The 18,735-nt window shown below is 36.1% G+C and overlaps 1 protein-coding gene across 1 annotated transcript in view; it reads left to right on the top strand.

Annotated features, from left to right (window-relative positions):
* The window catches only part of LOC142339230 (histone demethylase UTY-like), a 108,791-nt gene that overhangs the window by 18,307 nt on the left and 71,749 nt on the right, over nucleotides 1–18,735 (top strand). The window contains exons 3-12 of the mRNA XM_075389086.1: nucleotides 6,680–6,918; nucleotides 10,890–11,010; nucleotides 11,270–11,327; nucleotides 11,394–11,428; nucleotides 11,506–11,599; nucleotides 11,691–11,820; nucleotides 12,336–12,434; nucleotides 16,384–16,559; nucleotides 17,261–17,502; nucleotides 18,040–18,321. Of these exons, the coding sequence (XP_075245201.1) occupies nucleotides 6,680–6,918; nucleotides 10,890–11,010; nucleotides 11,270–11,327; nucleotides 11,394–11,428; nucleotides 11,506–11,599; nucleotides 11,691–11,820; nucleotides 12,336–12,434; nucleotides 16,384–16,559; nucleotides 17,261–17,502; nucleotides 18,040–18,321 (1,476 nt within the window). The remainder of the gene's footprint in view (nucleotides 1–6,679; nucleotides 6,919–10,889; nucleotides 11,011–11,269; nucleotides 11,328–11,393; nucleotides 11,429–11,505; nucleotides 11,600–11,690; nucleotides 11,821–12,335; nucleotides 12,435–16,383; nucleotides 16,560–17,260; nucleotides 17,503–18,039; nucleotides 18,322–18,735) is intronic.

The following is an 18,735-nucleotide window of genomic DNA, read 5'->3' on the forward strand; positions in this document are numbered from 1 at the left end:
CGGAAGAAAGAGTAATGGTTGCAAAATAACGCTTTGCTGCTGCACTATAAAGCGAGTTGTAACGCGGTTGTTGTGCTGTGTTTGGCTTGTTGTTGAGATAGTTCGCTCGGTTCTGTTGATCACTTGAAAAATTATTCTGTATTGGTGGGGAAGGATCCTGAACTCTGTTGAATATTACAATCGGCTGATCGTCAAGTGGAGTCAAGCAAGTGAATATCTTCAAGTTGTCTGACAGATAAGTTGTTAAAGTTGCTGTGTCTTCTCTGTGCATCACTTTGTGTCCACTGTGAAAATATTCTTGCTTTACGTTCCGCGCAGTGGTTTGATAATTGATCGTTTATTGAACGAAAGTTTGAATGATGATAACAGGAGGGAACTTGTTCTTCTGATATTATCTCTGAGATTCGGGGGCAATTTAGATCTTCCAGATTATAAACAGTTTTTTGTAAAAGCTTACTGAGGAGCTCACACTTTTCAATGCCTTTGGCAAAAAAGTTTTTCCGTGTGAATCGGAAACTGAAACTCAGACAGATTGTTTTCAAATCACAGTAAGGTATATCACCTTCGTCCCAATCAAGACCATGTAGGTTATTGGTCAGCCAAATAACAGTTTGTCTATCGTGTGCGGGTAAATCAGCGAATTTAAGCGGCGGTTTGAAAAATATTGTGTCATTGTAACTGGAACACAAACTGAGTTCTTTAATAATAAATCCAAGTGACTTGAGGTTGAAACCTTCGAGATCGAGGACAATAATATTTGTGGTTTTGCTGCCAAAATTTTCTAACCTTCCAATTCACGAAACAATTGTGAATGAAAAATTTTCACTGATAGAATAAATAAAATTCCTGTCAGGTGTGCAAAAAGACAATTGTTTACTGGTGAGTAACGGAAAGCGTAAACATATCCAGGGCCTTTGTTTCGGCAATCTTTTATAAATCCAGCGGCGTCATGCAGTGCAGCATGAAGTCGTAGCACTTTGCTCCGTTTCAATAAGGGATCTAGTCTTGAATTATCAATTCCAATGAAACCACCATAGGGTCTAAATTTAAGTGCTATTTCTCCGTCCAACTTCTGGATCTAACAAAGAACAAGCAGCTACGAAATATAATTGTCGATAAGATATGTGTGTAAAATTTATGTTACCTCTCAGTGATAAAACTTTCTCATGAATGAGGTTGATGTCTTTTGTTCCTATTGTGTTCATTATTTACTGTTTACTGAACGTGAGCGTTTAGAGTTTTTGTTTATAAATCTTTCAATTCTGATTGGTTTTCAACTTGAATAATAAATCAAGCACTCCGATTGGTCAATTTATTTTGGAAAGTTTTGTGACCCTGAACATGTTTGGGCATGATCCGATAACTCTCTACTCAATATATCATTAATGATTTTATACATCTACTAACAGGTTAGTTATTATTTTTTTTGTTTTTGTCCCATTTATGTGTACATTTATGGACATAAGGGATTATGACCATAATTGTACACATAATTACGTGAAAAATTATTTCCTTGTACAACTCTGGTTTTTTTTATCAATGTGTATATTTATGTATGTATGTGTATGAATGTATGTATGTATGTATATATGTATGCGTGTATGTATGTACGTATATATGTATGTATGAATGTATGTATGTATGTATGTATATATGTATGTAAGTATGCATGCATTGTGGTGTATGTTTGTGGTAATTGTAATTGGCTGATGTTTAGCGGAGTGTTTGGGGTGTGGTGGTAAGATGAATGTTGTTGTTTATCACACCAAACGTGTTTCACAACTTCTCATATTGATTAAAAGTGAAATAGCGTTGAAAAGTATTGGACCCCATTTTAATAACATTTCACATTGATTAAAGCCAAAAAATTGACAAAAATTTTTTAGACCCCATTTTGCAAAAATTTTTACAAGTTATTGTCCCCCTATGGGACCAAAATTTCGATTTCCGAAAAAAGTGTTTCAGACAACTTTTTTCACTCACAAAACATGTTTCACAACATTTCACATTGATTAAAGCCAAAAAATCAAGGAAAATTTTTTAGGTCCCATTTTTCAAAAAATTTTACAAGTTATTGTCCCCCTATGGGACCAAAATTTCGATTTCCGAAAAAAGTGTTTCAGACAACTTTTTTCACTCACAAAACATGTTTCACAACATTTCACATTGATTAAAGCCAAAAAATCAAGGAAAATTTTTTAGGTCCCATTTTTCAAAAAATTTTACAAGTTATTGTCCCCCTATGGGACCAAAATTTCGATTTTCGAAAAAAGTGTTTCAGACAACTTTTTTCACTCACAAAACATGTTTCACAACATTTCACATTGATTAAAGCCAAAAAATCAAGGAAAATTTTTTAGGTCCCATTTTTCAAAAAATTTTATAAGTTATTGTCCCCCTATGGGACCAAAATTTCGATTTTCGTAAAAAGTGTTTCAGACAACTTTTTTCACTCACAAAACATGTTTCACAACATTTCACATTGATTAAAGCCAAAAAATCAAAGAAAATTTTTTAGACCCCATTTTTCAAAAAATTTTATAAGTTATTGTCCACCTATGGAACAAAAATTTCATTTTTCGAAAAAAGTGTTTCCGACATTTTTTTCACTCACAAAACATGTTTCACAACATTTCACATTGATTAAAGCCAAAAAATCAAGAACAATTTTTTAGGCGCCATTTTTCAAAAAATTTTATAAGTTATTGTCCCCCGATGGGATCAAATTGAAACCTTTAATATGAATTTTTATCTCTAGTTTATAACAAACGGTTGATGAGTCCTTTTCCTCGAACGCTGGTTGATTGAAGACTTTTTCAACTTTGGGGTGCTCCAAGACATATAATCGCAACTCATTCGGCATCTCATTAAGTGATATCTCACGTTATGGTGGTGTTTTTTTCAATCTAAATTGAGGAACTTTTTTGTCTGCCCATTGCTTCCAACGTGGGATTCGCTGCTCTTTGGGGTACTGCATAGGCTTCTGGTTTGTTTGGTTCATAGCCATAATTGAACTGATTCCGATGTTCTCGAGCTCTGTTTATTTTTTATGTACAGTTGGAAGTGATAGAAATTATCTATCACGGGCAGGAAAGCCCTAAAGCTGTCTAGCTCGTCGGAAGAAAGAGTAATGGTTGCAAAATAACGCTTTGCTGCTGCACTATAAAGCGAGTTGTAACGCGGTTGTTGTGCTGTGTTTGGCTTGTTGTTGAGATAGTTCGCTCGGTTCTGTTGATCACTTGAAAAATTATTCTGTATTGGTGGGGAAGGATCCTGAACTCTGTTGAATATTACAATCGGCTGATCGTCAAGTGGAGTCAAGCAAGTGAATATCTTCAAGTTGTCTGACAGATAAGTTGTTAAAGTTGCTGTGTCTTCTCTGTGCATCACTTTGTGTCCACTGTGAAAATATTCTTGCTTTACGTTCCGCGCAGTGGTTTGATAATTGATCGTTTATTGAACGAAAGTTTGAATGATGATAACAGGAGGGAACTTGTTCTTCTGATATTATCTCTGAGATTCGGGGGCAATTTAGATCTTCCAGATTATAAACAGTTTTTTGTAAAAGCTTACTGAGGAGCTCACACTTTTCAATGCCTTTGGCAAAAAAGTTTTTCCGTGTGAATCGGAAACTGAAACTCAGACAGATTGTTTTCAAATCACAGTAAGGTATATCACCTTCGTCCCAATCAAGACCGTGTAGGTTATTGGTCAGCCAAATAACAGTTTGTCTATCGTGTGCGGGTAAATCAGCGAATTGAAGCGGCGGTTTGAAAAATATTGTATCATTGTAACTGGAACACAAACTGAGTTCTTTAATAATAAATCCAAGTGACTTGAGGTTGAAACCTTCGAGATCGAGGACAATAATATTTGTGGTTTTGCTGCCAAAATTTTCTAACCTTCCAATTCACGAAACAATTGTGAATGAAAAATTTTCACTGATAGAATAAATAAAATTCCTGTCAGGTGTCCAAAGAGACAATTGTTTACCGGTGAGTAACGGAAAGCGTAAACATATCCAGGGCCTTTGTTTCGGCAATCTTTTATAAATCCAGCGGCGTCATGCAGTGCAGCATGAAGTCGTAGCACTTTGCTCCGTTTCAATAAGGGATCTAGTCTTGAATTATCAATTCCAATGAAACCACCATAGGGTCTAAATTTAAGTGCTATTTCTCCGTCAACTTCTGGATCTAACAAAGAACAAGCAGCTACGAAATATAATTGTCGATAAGATATGTGTGTAAAATTTATGTTACCTCTCAGTGATAAAACTTTCATGAATGAGGTTGATGTCTTTTGTTCCTATTGTGTTCATTATTTACTGTTTACTGAACGTGAGCGTTTAGAGTTTTTGTTTATAAATCTTTCAATTCTGATTGGTTGTCAACTTGAATAATAAATCAAGCACTCCGATTGGTCAATTTATTTTGGAAAGTTTTGTGACCCTGAACATGTTTGGGCATGATCCGATAACTCTCTACTCAATATATCATTAATGATTTTATACATCTACTAACAGGTTAGTTATTATTTTTTTTGTTTTTGTCCCATTTATGTGTACATTTATGGACATAAGGGATTATGACCATAATTGTACACATAATTACGTGAAAAATTATTTCCTTGTACAACTCTGGTTTTTTTATCAATGTGTATATTTAGGTATGTATGTGTATGAATGTATGTATGTATGTATATATGTATGCGTGTATGTATGTACGTATATATGTATGTATGAATGTATGTATGTATGTATGTATATATGTATGTAAGTATGCATGCATTGTGGTGTATGTTTGTGGTAATTGTAATTGGCTGATGTTTAGCGGAGTGTTTGGGGTGTGGTGGTAAGATGAATGTTGTTGTTTATCACACCAAACGTGTTTCACAACTTCTCATATTGATTAAAAGTGAAATAGCGTTGAAAAGTATTGGACCCCATTTTAATAACATTTCACATTGATTAAAGCCAAAAAATTGACAAAAATTTTTTAGACCCCATTTTGCAAAAATTTTTACAAGTTATTGTCCCCCTATGGGACCAAAATTTCGATTTTCGAAAAAAGTGTTTCAGACAACTTTTTTCACTCACAAAACATTTTTCACAACATTTCACATTGATTAAAGCCAAAAAATCAAGGAAAATTTTTTAGGTCCCATTTTTGAAAAAATTTTACAAGTTATTGTCCCCCTATAGGACCAAAATTTCATTTTTCGAAAAAAGTGTTTCCGACAACTTTTTTCACTCACAAAACATGTTTCACAATATTCCACATTGATTAAAGCCAAAAAATTGACAAAAATTTTTTAGACCCCATTTTTCAAAAAAAATTACAAGTTATTGTCCCCCTATGGGATCAAAATTTCATTTTTCGAAAAAAGTGTTTCCGACATTTTTTTTCACTCACAAAACATGTTTCACAATATTTCACATTGATTAAAGCCAAAAAATCAAGAACAATTTTTTAGGCGCCATTTTTCAAAAAGTTTTATAAGTTATTGTCCCCCGATGGGATCAAAATTTCATTTTTCGAAAAAAGTGTTTCCGACATTTTTTTTCACTCACAAAACATGTTTCACAATATTTCACATTGATTAAAGCCAAAAAATCAAGAACAATTTTTAAGGCGCCATTTTTCTAAAAATTTTATAAGTTATTGTCCCGCGATGGGACAAATAATTCAATTTTCGGAAAAGGTGTCCGACTACTTTTTTTACTCACAGAACATGTTTCAAACTAGTTCACATCTTTTAGAGACAAAAACAACAAATTTTTGTGAAATACAATTTTTTTTCAGAAAAAAAAATAGGAGCTGATCAGAACCACAACGGGGGGGACATTATGTATTAAGATAGGGAATGCAGAAATTGTCCCCTAGGGGGGCACTTAGGGGGACATTTACTGCGAATTTGCGTTAAATGTCCCCCTAAGTGTCCCCCCTAGGGGGACAATTTTTGCATTCCCTATCTTAATACATAATGTCCCCCCCCCCCGGTGTGGTTCTAGTCAGCTTTTTATACTACTCAGCTGTGGTAAATTGGAAGTTTCGGTTTTTGATGGAAGCCATGAGCATTCCGAAAGACTCCACCCTGATTATTGTTTTCTTATTGTGCACTTTGATGATTTGCTGAATTGTTTCGAATAAGAAAGATCGAATGTAACATTTTTTTTATCTCATCCAATGAAATTTATGCGCCTTGTTTGGCTTCTAATCGTTATCATCAGGAGCAAATTTTGTGATTTGAAAAAATCCAGTTGTTTAAGAAAAAAATGAGCTCTATATTGTTATATTCTACGTTTCAAAGGTGATACTACTTTTTTCCAATGTGCTTATGCTTCCAAAAATATCCCCATTTATTTGCCCCGATAAAAAATTATATGTATCCAAAATATAGTAGCCACTTTATATCCGTCGATTTTAGTGTCTGGGCATTGGGATTGGTTGTACTTCGCCACTGTAAAAAAATTTTTGATTGAAACCCCGAAAATTAAAGCTTCTCAGCTGATCAATTCTCTTAAATGAAGTTTGTTGCAATTTTTCTGCTTTTGTGCAAATTTTAGTTGTTCTACAATAAGCTGAATCTCTCACCGCACGCGCTCAATGTTTCAGTAGATCGATTTGCCTGACCTTAATCGGTTATGTTTTTTGTGTGGCATTGATTGTTTCTGTTATAGGCGGTCAGTGAACTCGAGGACAAGCTTGGAAATTATATTGGCTCTGATCTGGAAAGTGCCGAAATAGACAGTGACATCTTCCTTAAATTGGGACACTACTCACTCTTACTGGAAAGGTTTCCACAAGCCCTCTCTGCCTATCAAAAGTACTTCGGCTCAAACGAGACCAGCTACTGGAAAAATACTTCCTTTCTCTACGGGCTTGGAATTGTCTACTTCCATTTCAACGCTTCTCATTGGTAATAATTTCAAATAAAATGCCGAATCAAATTCTCCAATTTAGTTGGACTAATAAATTCAAGCGTTTGATAAAAGAGCAACTGCTTCCATAATGTAGCCTATAATGCAATGCCCTTGCGAAGAAATATTTCAGATTTTGATGGTAATTTTTACTTATGTGAGCTCACGGAAACTTTAATTAATAGCTGCGATAGTGATAGCTGATCGGAGTTATTATTGCCTTCTTTTGGTTTTGCAGGATTCGAAGCGGAGATCTAATTTTTTAAAATTGCCCTCAAACAAATTTAAGCAATTCTGTTAGTCCAGCTGGTCTTTTTAAATGCAGGTTTCGTACTACCGATCTTTTGTCTGACCAGTTGCTGAGCACTTCTCTTAGAACCTTAGTAGTCTTTAAGTATGGATTCACCGAAACTCACCAGGAGACGTAAATTTTGGATACCCTCACCCGCCCTTCTGGCGTATAGGCCACAAAGGGGGCTTTTTGTTCCCACCCCAATTTTCTAGCTCCTTAAGTCCCAAGTTTCTGTCCCCGATATAACCAAAAGAAATTGTTTTTGTATCAATAGTTAATGCATTTTAGATTGATTTTCAGTTAGCGATTTTTGGCACGCCGAAAACCGAAGTCGGACGAAAGAAGCAACTGGTTTTGCAGTGTAATTTTTTAATGCAATTCAGCTGGACGTTTAACTACTTTAGTCTTGTGTTTGGCTAAGCTTTTGTCCCCGATACCAGGGGCAGAAAACATAGTTTTAAAGAATTTTCTGAATGAGTTTCAATTGGTGATTTTTGTCACACCGAAATAGGAAGTTGGACGAAAAGGTAACTGGTTTCAATATGAAATTTTTTAAACAAGTTCAATAGAGTGAGTAGATGTTTGAATAAATTTTTGGTTTTATTGTGAGCGTTCTTTTCATATCTGTCAATTTAATCATCAGTTGCTCTCAAACTGATCAGCATGGTTAAGCATGTCGCACTTCAAAACAAGCTTTTACTTTAATCTGCTGAACAAATAAAGTAGCTGAACTAGAAAATCGTTCTGAGAGAGAAAACAGGATTTTTATTTCAACAACAGGATTTTTGTTACGACCATATGACGTCACAATCACTTCAAATCTGCTTTGTTCATTCGTTCATGCAATTTCAATTGAATTTTTCGCTCTAAGTTCCGAGAGTTTTTTTGTTCATTCGCGTGATTAAGTTTTTGGTAACACGTGACTTACCTTACTCTCATAAATGGCTTCCTCATTCTAGCAATTACATTAATCCTGAGGTCTTTTTTATTGCGATTTTTAGCTTGAGCAATTTTATGTCTGACCTTTTTAACTTTTCGTACTCGAAAACGGGATAAACAGGTAAAGCCTGGAGGGCATTAAGTGACTGAGAAACTCTCAAATTATGCTGATCTCAAAGTTTGTGATTCCCCAAAACTGTTGACCAAAAACAGTTGAGACCAAAAACTCTTTAGCACCACTCCGCAGAATCCCCTAATGCTGGCATCACTAAGCACCAGCTGGCTACTAACGCTCGCCGGTTGTTTACCCGATCTTAGTTGGTTGTTTTTTTAATAGCTGCAAAGCGATGTCTGGACCTCTTAATGGCCTTCTGTTTTTTATTGCGTCAAAATTTTGTTACGACCGTATGACGTAGCAATTTATTTAAATCTGCTTTTTGTTCATTCGTTCAAGCAATTTCAAATGAATTGGTTGCGCGACGTCCTTTTATACTCTTATTAGAGCGAGTTTTTTGTTCATTTGTGTGTCACGCGTAGGTTACCTCTCAAAAATGACTTCCTCACTCTGAAACTGACTTTTCTTGACTTTAACTCGATGAGATAAGGTCAAGCTATAACGTATCAGCATTTAAAGTTTTTTTGAGTGTTTTTGTTGATTTGCGTGATTAATTGCTCTCAAACGAAGTTTGTAGCAATTATATTAGTCCTGTGGTCTTTTTTTAATGCGATTTTTCGCTTGACCAATTTTTCGTCTGACGCTTTTGACTTTTCGTCCTCAAAAACGGGATAAACAGGTAGCGCCCAGCGGGCATTAAGTGCTCTTAGAGCCTTCCAGCTCTGTTTCAGCTCAAACTGTTTTGGAGACTTATACTTATACTTAGTGTGAAGGGCGGATCTTAGAGGTTGAGACACCTCCCCCCCCCCCCCCCCCCTGTTGACCCCCCACCCCACTATTGCCCCCCACCGCGCTGTTGCCCCCCAACCCAGTGTTGCCCCCCATAAGCCCCCCGGTGCAACCCCGCGGCTAGCTACTGACGAAGCCAACCGCTCGCCGGTCGTTTGAGAGCAATTCGCCCGACGTTAGTCGGTTATGTTTAAATTTTTGGTCGCACGCGACTTATCTCACTCTCAAAAATAGCTTCCTCACTCCGAAATTAACTTTTATTTACTTTGATTCAAAGAGATAATGTTGAGTGAGTGTGTGTCACTCCAATGGAAACTTTTTGAGGGCAGCTAGAGACTACAGATCTACAAAGCTATTGCGGCTATTTTCTTGCAATCTGCCAGCTATGTTTAACTGTTCAAAAAGTTAATAGATTTTGCTATTTTGGGGTTATAAACGCTTTTTCATATTTCTAATTTTTTTCTGGAAAGCTTTCATAGTCTACGAATTTTTTATTGCTTGCAGTTGTTCTTCCTCATGCTTGTTTTCACTGCTTGTTTTTTAACATAAGAATTGAACTTTTTACGGTTTTCGGTACAATTCAATTGAAATTTTGAACTATTGTAGTCGAACTTTGAACTACGTCGATCAAGTTTGAACTATATTTGTTTTTTCTGTGTATTTTAGTCTTTAGCTTGGTTTTACTGTATTTGAGACTGAAACCAAGTGCGTGGTTTGGTGGTTTTTCTGCTCTTTAGTTCTTTGGAAGTTAGTGCTAACTTTTAATCCGCATTATCATGAGCAAAAAGTTTTTTTAAGCTGGTATTTTTTTTCTTTTCTTTGTTAGGGGTAAGAGTTTTATATGCATAGTCTTAGGTGGTTTGCTGAGCTTTATAGCCAGTATTGGCTGTTATTCAATGAACACGACGCGTTTAGTTTTCATTTCTTTTTTCGATTGATAGCAAATATATGTTTTAGAATAGTTTTCTCAAACAATTGTTTTTTTTTACATCTGACGACAGTTAATTGTTTGCTGAAATCAGAAACTTTTTGTGCAGTTTTTGGCTCTTTGAGGTCTTTTCAAGTCTTTATGATACGACTGTTTATCAATAATAGAACCGAGAAATTCCTTTAAATGATGGGGATTCGTTTTTGGGATCAGCAATTTTTCGAGATTTTAGAAAAATGTTAACATATTTCTACTGAATCTGCGAGGAATTGGTCGAAGTGGGAGTCTTTTTTCGGTAACTTTTCCTCGCCAACTTTTTGGTGAGACCGGTGAGGTTTATCGAATCAGTTTTCTTTCATTCCTGTAGTGAAGCTTTTTTGACTGAGTTTTTCGCGTGGTGTTTTTCAATATTATTGGAATGAGTTTTTAGTTATTGGTGTTAATTGCTTTGTAACTCATGTCCACTTCGCCCTCAAAACAAGTCGCTTATTTTAATTGAAAGAGTAATTAAATAACTTTCATTTAGAATGAGATGGCGTCAGTTATTCAACTCATTCAATCTCATTCTAATTGAAGGTTATTTGATAGTGGCGGCTATCGTATGCAATATACAAGATTGAGGTTCCTCTGATTCATGTTAACACATCGAAGCAGCTGGTGAACCGCCAAGCTGGCAATCATGTTTTTAATAGGAAATATAAAATTGATATACAACAGGAAATATTTTCATTTTTTCAGTTTTGACTAGTTATATTTAATCCTAGGGCAATAGATTTGTTCAGAAGGAATTTTATCCCAATGAAAATAGTTTTAAGGGTTTTTAATTGCTCTCGAAAAATTATTGAAGCAATTATTGTAGTCTAGTGTGAGATTGTTGGGTCTGATTCTACTATAAATGACTTTTTAGGGCCATCCGAGCTTTCCAGCAGATACTTTACATCGATCAAAGCTTCGAGAGAACGAAGGATGTTCACCTGTTTCTAGCATTGCTCTTCAAAAATACACGAGATTTCAGTTCAAGCAAAAAGGTGATAAAGAAAATAAAGGAATAATTAAGAGAATTATGGTATAATTCTTTCGGACCCCGCCCGATCTTTATGGACATTAAACTTTTTTCACAACCTGGCGCTCGTGCTGTTTTTAAACAAGGTAACCTGTTATATAACAAATAATTTGTAACTTGGGGATATAATTGTCGGTGGGGGTCCGAAACGGAATAGATCCTGAAAATGAGGTGGTGCTTTACTTGAACAATTGGAAGCGGATAAAAATGAGTTTGGGTTTTAGCATTTCAATACTGCATTGTTTGACCCCACTGAAAGTTTGCTGCTGACATACCCGGAAAGTAAGTGGCTCATTTCCTTAAAAGGTTTATTTCTAAACAGTTACTCATAACCTGTCAACATTTCAGTAAAGTTTCACGAAAGCCACGCCGAGGAATTGCAGGTATGCGGATAATATTTTGACCGGTCATTGATCTGATCACAAATGGCAGGTTCGGTTAAGGTGGGCTTTTTATTTAGGGAAATTTTGCAGAGGCTAAGAAAGGATACGAAGATATTCTATTGCTAGACGGCGTCGATCAGAAAACAAAAGCTCTTATTTTCAAACAGCTAGGTTAGTAGATCGATGTTTCAAATTAGCATTTAAATTTTTAATTGTAAGGTTTTAAGAGAATTGAGTATGTGATTTGAATCTGTTTGCAAAGGTTGGTTGCACGAAACAGTCGAGGAGTTTGGACCAGATTTGAACACTCGAATCGCAAGAGCAGTCGAGTATTACCAGCAGTCGCTTACCAGCAATCAAGAGGACGGAGAGGTTTATTACTATCTTGGACGGTTAGTAATAGAATCGTGGACTCAAACAGGATCCGCTATATTGAGGTCAAGAAGTACTATATAGATTACCGTTATGTCTTTTTCGTTATTTTCTTCTAATAAATTTACCTGATTGCTACGTTATTTGAGAGCAATTTTCTTGCTTATTTTTCATATTTTCGCTTGAGAAAAATTTGATTTGTTATTTGAACGCTCCTCTTAGTACCATTTTTGAACTGTTCTTTCGTACAATTTGATGTAAAATTAGCAAGTTTTGACACTCGTGCTCTAGTACTGAAAAAGGAGAGAATATTCCCGAATTTTTCTGGGTTGTGGACAGAAGTCAAGTTACAGCGACAATGGATATATTTAGTTTGATGGTTAATATGAAGTTGTGAGCGTACTGTCGCGGAATTTTTAAATGATAAATTTGTTGGAACTATCTACAGCATATAAGTTTTGATATATGATGGCCGTGTTTGCTCAGTCAATTAAAGATTAAATTTGTATTTGTGAAGTCGTTTTGTTTGCTTTAGGTGTCACGCGTCTTTGGGTGAAGTTCAAGCAGCTTTCGGGTACTATAGATCGGCTATAGACAAGAGGGAGTCTTGCCCTGACACTTGGTGCTCCATAGGGTGAGTAAAACTCTGTTACTGTTATGCACTCTTAGAAAACTTGTGTAGCAGTTTTGCGGTTCAGTCCGAAAAAGGAATATCCTGTCTCATGATTGAGATATCCATAAACAGCTATAATCTGTGCGCAGCTATATTGCGTTGTTCCTGGTTTGTACGACTCGAAGAGGACCATTGGTTTTCTTGAAGTCATTTTACCGTAACTACTATTTGTTAAGACTACTTATTGACCTAAAAGCCAAAATTAGTAAATTTGCCGCCTGAAATAATTTTTCCTGAGGGATGATTTTTTGGTCTGCCTCGTTGAGTGCCTGACTTTTGTTTTTGAAAAGGTTTTTTTTAGAGAATGGAGCATATAGATAAGTTTTCAGTTTTTGTTCATTTGGCTAGATTTTTTTTGCTTTGTTTGGTTTTTTATACTAAAATATAAAAATATTTTTGATCGATGCTGCATCGAGTTTACTCTCTGTGATTGATTTTTGAGAGCCTAACTATGCGCTTCAAATGCATTATTGAGACCACAAGTTTGCGTGTTTCTCAATTTTTTGGTTAATTTTGACTTTTTTCTTCATAGTTTATTTTTGTATCTTTTAGGGGTCTATTTTGTAATCAGTGTACAAGATGACATCCTTCTGATAATTCATACCTTGAATGCCTCCGTTTTTAACTACAGGTGTTTAATAGCTGCCGCCAGCCTCTCGGCGGCTATTATGTAGGCACTCTCCTTTTTTTACAATTGAAAGCATTTGAAATGTATTGGCGTGCTTTCTTTTTACTACTCGAAGAGGAATATTGCAGAAGTCCTTTTTTCAATCACTTTTATTTGAGTAAATTTTGAAGCAGGAAATGAAACGTGTGAAAATTTGGAGTGGTGTGGGTGCATAACGAAATTAAGGAGTGGAGTGAAAAGAGTGGATTTTCGTTCATACCGCTGTTATTGAGAGAGCAGAGAATTGAGGTGCAAAAAATTGTTTTAAGCAAGCTATTTTTTGTTAACACGCGGCTTTTTAAGAAGTTTTTTTGCCATTTTTTTTGGTTTAGAGGTTTGATTATGATATTTATTTTTTCATTAAATTGCGGTTTGTTCTGCTGGATCTTTGAAGGTTTTTGGTTGTTCATGTGGTCTATGCTAATTTTCTGCTATATTTCCGCTAATTTTTTTGCTATCTTTCTGCTTATTTTCTGCTAGGCTTCTATCTATCTGATTTTTGGACGAATTTTGGCAATTTTTTGCCTATTGTGTTGTTTTACTTATTTAATTGGGATTTGAAAAGAAGTCTCTTAATTATATATATTTAAAAACCAAATGATTAGTTTCGTTGGTGTAAAATATAATTAAGCCTCTTATTTATGTGTTTAATTACCAAATGATTAGTTTCGTTGGTTTAATATTTTTGTTGAGAATTGCGGGGAAAAGCAGAGAAATTTTAAACTATTTTTCTTAATGTTTTGTTGCAGATTTTCTTTTGTATCTACAAACTTATACACGTTTTTATTTATCAAACTTATGTATCTACAAACTTTTGCATACAAAACTTTTCGTTGGCTTTATGTGCGCTTGTTATATTAAAAAACATTAACTTTTTCTAGATTTTAATTTGTTATGTTAATTTGTTTTTCATATCCTCTTATTTCATGAATTGACTTCAAATTTTATATTAACTCCAATCCGTGATTTAAGTGTGTAACAACTATTTGAAAGGCTAGTGTTTTTTTGCGGAGCCAGTTTTTCTTCAAGTGGTTAACCCCAATCCATTTATTCACCATTCTAAGTCTAGCTTCTGTTTGGCCGAAGAAAACTTTGAATTCTGCCAGGACTTGTCCTGTTATATTTCTTAAATTTGGTTTACCTTTTGGTTTACACTCATCATTTCAGTTGAATGGATATTAAATTCTTTCACGCATTGAATTACGCAGTAGTCAAAATGGCCAATGTCAAAAGGGCAAAAGAAAAAGAAACGTGGTAAACTTTTAAAGCCCGGTCATCATGTCATAGTGCATTAAGTTATCAAATTCCATAAGAGAGATCGCTAGCTGACAATAGTGATAAGATGAATCGCTACCAGTTAAGAAGCTGGTTTAAATATAGTTTTGGAATATAACTGAAACTGCACACCTAATTAGAACACGTTTTGGCTCTTTTTGCAACCCCGATGTGCGTCAAGTGCGTTAACGGCGGCTATTTTCCACCATTTTGCAGGCTATGATTAAATGAAAATGTATTATTTGCTTATGAGAAATTGAATGCTGTATTGACGCGTTTTGCTAGCTTTGAGAACCACTATTTATGAAGATTAGTAGTATTAATTGCTTTGCTATTCATCTGCAAACGGAGACAGTTGCAGTAATTGTCTAAGTTTTTGTTTTTAACCTAAGGTAGTTTATAAATGGTAGACGTTATTGGTTGTGTTAAATTTGTGTTAATTTATTTAATGAGATTACATTTTGGATGCATATATGTTATAAGTGATGGCTAGTTGGTACACAACTAGTGAATGCCGATTATAGAAATTCAGTCGAGCATATAGTTCCCCACCAGACGAAGGTAGGGTCGGAACAATTACATGCCGATTGACTACTGAATGTCAATTACATTTAATCAAGTCTCGTTGCAATAGCAAAAGTTACACGACTTATCGCTAAATATCTTGTTAGCGCTCAATACCACGAAAATCTGAAACCGGTGAAGCTTTTTTGGATTAGACTTTTTGCTGTTGCTTCTTTCGCCACTGTTGCTTTATCAGAGTGGCGGAAAAAAAAGCGTTCGAATCAAGTGGACTACATATTTTGCAAATGTTGTAATCGCATTTAGGGTCCACTAAAAATTTTACAACGCGCCTGTTATCACTCTCTCGAAGTTAGGCAATTATTCGGCTCAGCCTGTGAGTTTGATAACTTCTCCCTTGTGATAACAATAGTGTTGTGGTAGTCAATCCAGAATTGAATTTTCTTGTGATCAAAATAAACCTGTAACTCTAGAACTTCTACAGGAGCTGTTGGGAGCACATTAAACCTGACTTTGAACTGAGTTGAAAAACTGAAGTTTTGCTACCTTAACAACAACACAGCGCTGATTAAAAGATTGGAAACAAATATCTATAGAAACAGGGATTTTGGGAAAGGATAAATATCCGCAACCTATAATTGATCCGAAACCTATGAAGAGTACTGTTACAGAACTGTGAGAGTGAGTTTATCTGTACTCTAACAGAACTACATATCTTTAATGGTACTCTGATGATAGTCGTCCCCTAATATATATACTACGAGAGGAGTCCAAAAATAGAATTTTTTTGTGTGAGTAAACTCAGGACTATGGGGACTTCGACATCTTGTTTGAGTTAAGTTGAGATTTTCAAATTTTTGTACCTGAGAAACCAATAGTAAAGTAGATCTTTTTATAATTGCTTGACGAATGAACACGTGCGTGTTGTCTGAAATTTTTCACTTAAGAATTTCAAGAAACCTCATTCGGAAGTTGGAAATTTTGGGATTGATCGCCCACCAAAATAAACTTTTGGCTTAAGCTTGTATCTTCTTTTGACAAAGCACTGTGATATATCGGTTTTGTAAAACTTTATAATTCTTAAAACACGCAGGTTTTTTCTTAATTGATTGCAAGCTCACTCTTTTAAGACATAGGTTAAGCGATCAGTTCTTTGTGGTGAAAGCTCTGAACAATATCTTGTTCAGAGCTTTCACCACGGTTTTGTTCAGATGCTTCGAAATTTGGGTAGGAGGTCTAAAACATTTATACAACTTCTTTTATGACTCAGTAACTACTGTAGACCTTCTGCGGCACTCTTTACGGTACACTAATCATTTCCTTCATGAAAAAGTAGATATCCAACTATTATTTAATTGATGATAGAAATGGCGCTTCAACTGCACACAGGAGCTTCCTCCGTTAGGTTCTGTATATTAAAGTAAAATTGGGTCTGTGTTGTTTTAGAGTGCTCTACCAGCAGCAGGGGCAGCCCTCGGATGCTCTGCAAGCCTTCATCTGTGCAGTGCAGCTGGAGGAGGCCCACACTGCCGCCTGGCTCAATCTCGGCATCCTCTACGAGGCAGAGTCACAGCCTAGAGACGCCTACATCTGTTATCACAACGCGGCATCCAAAAACAAGGGCGAGTTTCTGATAGACGATACGTTTCAGTGCAGATTACTTTGATTACTTCACGCTGTTTTGGGTTTTAGAAAAAAAGAAGTGCAGTGTGTAGAGCTAATAATTTTTACTACTCTTTAAATGTATTGTTGTATGTAGTTGCAAATATTCACCGACCTTGCTGATAGTTTCCTGAGAATTATTGACGCTGTTGATGAGCTAAGAATTGCAATAGTTTCCAATTATCTGACAGAACTTAGGCAACGAGAAACTTCATTTTTAATTGCTCCCGAACGAAATTGACGAAATTGTAAACCTGTCTTTTTTTCAACTTCTTAGTCTCCTGGAGGGGAGACTTGGAGACCCTTGGAGGGGAGACTCTTAGTCTCCCTCATCCCCGCCCTCTTCCCTCCCTCCCTCCTGCTCCTCTTCCCTGATTGAAGCAGGCTGCAATAGATTCGAGCTCCACTGGTAGTTCGAGAGTAATTCTTCCGACGTTGGTCGGTAATTCTTCCGACGTTGGTCGGTTATGTTTCAAAGAAGTAAAATTCATATCCATTGTTCCCATGTTGTAAACAGGATGCCAAAACCAGAATTATTCAGAATGAATGTAACTTTCTCAATCCAGTTATCTCTGGCTACACTATTTTGGCAACATAGCTCTGGAAGTCTGGTATTTTTATTTGCCAGGGCGGTACTGAAGTCAATCTTCATTTGGTTTAGAACTAGGAGAAGCGCTCAAATCGCGACTTGAGGCTTTGAAAGCAGAAGTGATGGCGGCATCGCAGCAACAAAAAACTAAGCTGAATGGGAACTCGCCCAACTTCAAAGCCCAGCAGCAGCCAGGCGCTACGATGATGCAAGGGGGTGCCAATCCCCAAATGGGCAATCAAAAGAGACAGCTGCACTCCATTGACGAAGCCTGGAACTTGCCTATTCCTGCCGAGCTTACTTCCAGACGTAGGGTATGCTTCAGCAAATTTTTTTCTCCCTCCCGAACTGGGTGGTTTCGGAATAAATTATCTCCACTAATTTATTTTTTTTGAAACCGGATTTTGTTTTTTTTATGATGAATTTCCGAAAAATATCTGATACGAATTTATCAAATCAGCTTTCTCTTTTAAAAGTATGATAGGATCATAATCAAGAAAGTGAATCGTTTAAGTTCTCTTCTATGAAATGCTGAATGTTTTCAAAACAATTTTTAATTGATCTCTAATGTCGCTTGAAGCAGTTACTGTACTTCTGTGTCTTACGTTCAATTTTTGCTTGGCTGTTTTTATCTGGAATGTTTTCTTCGCGTGCTTGACATATTTGAATTTTCAAATGACGTTTTTTCACACTCGTGATAAATTGCTGGCTCATTCGCAATATTAGGTAGCTGAACTGATTTGGCGACTGTTTACTACTTTAAGTTAAGTTGAAAGTGCGCCCACATTCTGGCTACAAGAAAATCGATTCCACGCCAGCAATTCTGACTTCAGTCGGCTTTGTTTTTGTAGGTTAAGAATTCAAAACGGGGAAACGAGAGTGCGATGATGGATATCTCTGGACCACCGGGTGCAGGACCAGGATTGATAGTGCCATCGGATGTCACATCTGCGGGAGCTGCATCAGGTGGGGTGGGAGGTAAAAGACAACGGCTGCCGCAAGCCACATGTGATGATGGTCAGGGTGATGTAAATGCTGGAGCTATGATCCAGTTTCCTCCGGAAGAAATGGAACTGATGCGCAGTTTGGAAAATCATCTGAGCAAGACTGGCATTTTGTCAAACAGTCAGCAGGTGAAGAGAATAGGTTTATACTGCTTTAGTGAGGTGTTTGTTGAAGAAAATCGAGAGTATCCATGATTGAATTTATTGTTTTTTCCGACCAAAGTATTGGTTACTTACAAAAATTATTATCAGCAGATTGAGTAATAGCCACAAAGCGATAGCTGAGGCTATTATTGGCCTCCTTCTCTTGGTTTCTTATCTGTTCAGACTGCGTTTTCACCTAAAAGCGAAAGTGAGTTAAATTGTATGAACAAAATTATTTCGATTATGCGCTTAGTTCAGTGAAAAGTGCAGTGCGACTTCGAAAATTGTTTTTTGGGAGAATGGCGCATAATAACCGTTTTTTTTTGCTTAAACGCTTTGGTCTAAAATACTCTTGCACGCGTTTCTGTGATTTGAGTTAGAGTTACTTTATTTATACGT

Source organism: Convolutriloba macropyga, chromosome 5, assembly GCF_964194025.1.
Source record: "Convolutriloba macropyga chromosome 5, txConMacr16.3, whole genome shotgun sequence".
Taxonomy (NCBI): Eukaryota; Metazoa; Xenacoelomorpha; order Acoela; family Convolutidae; genus Convolutriloba; species Convolutriloba macropyga.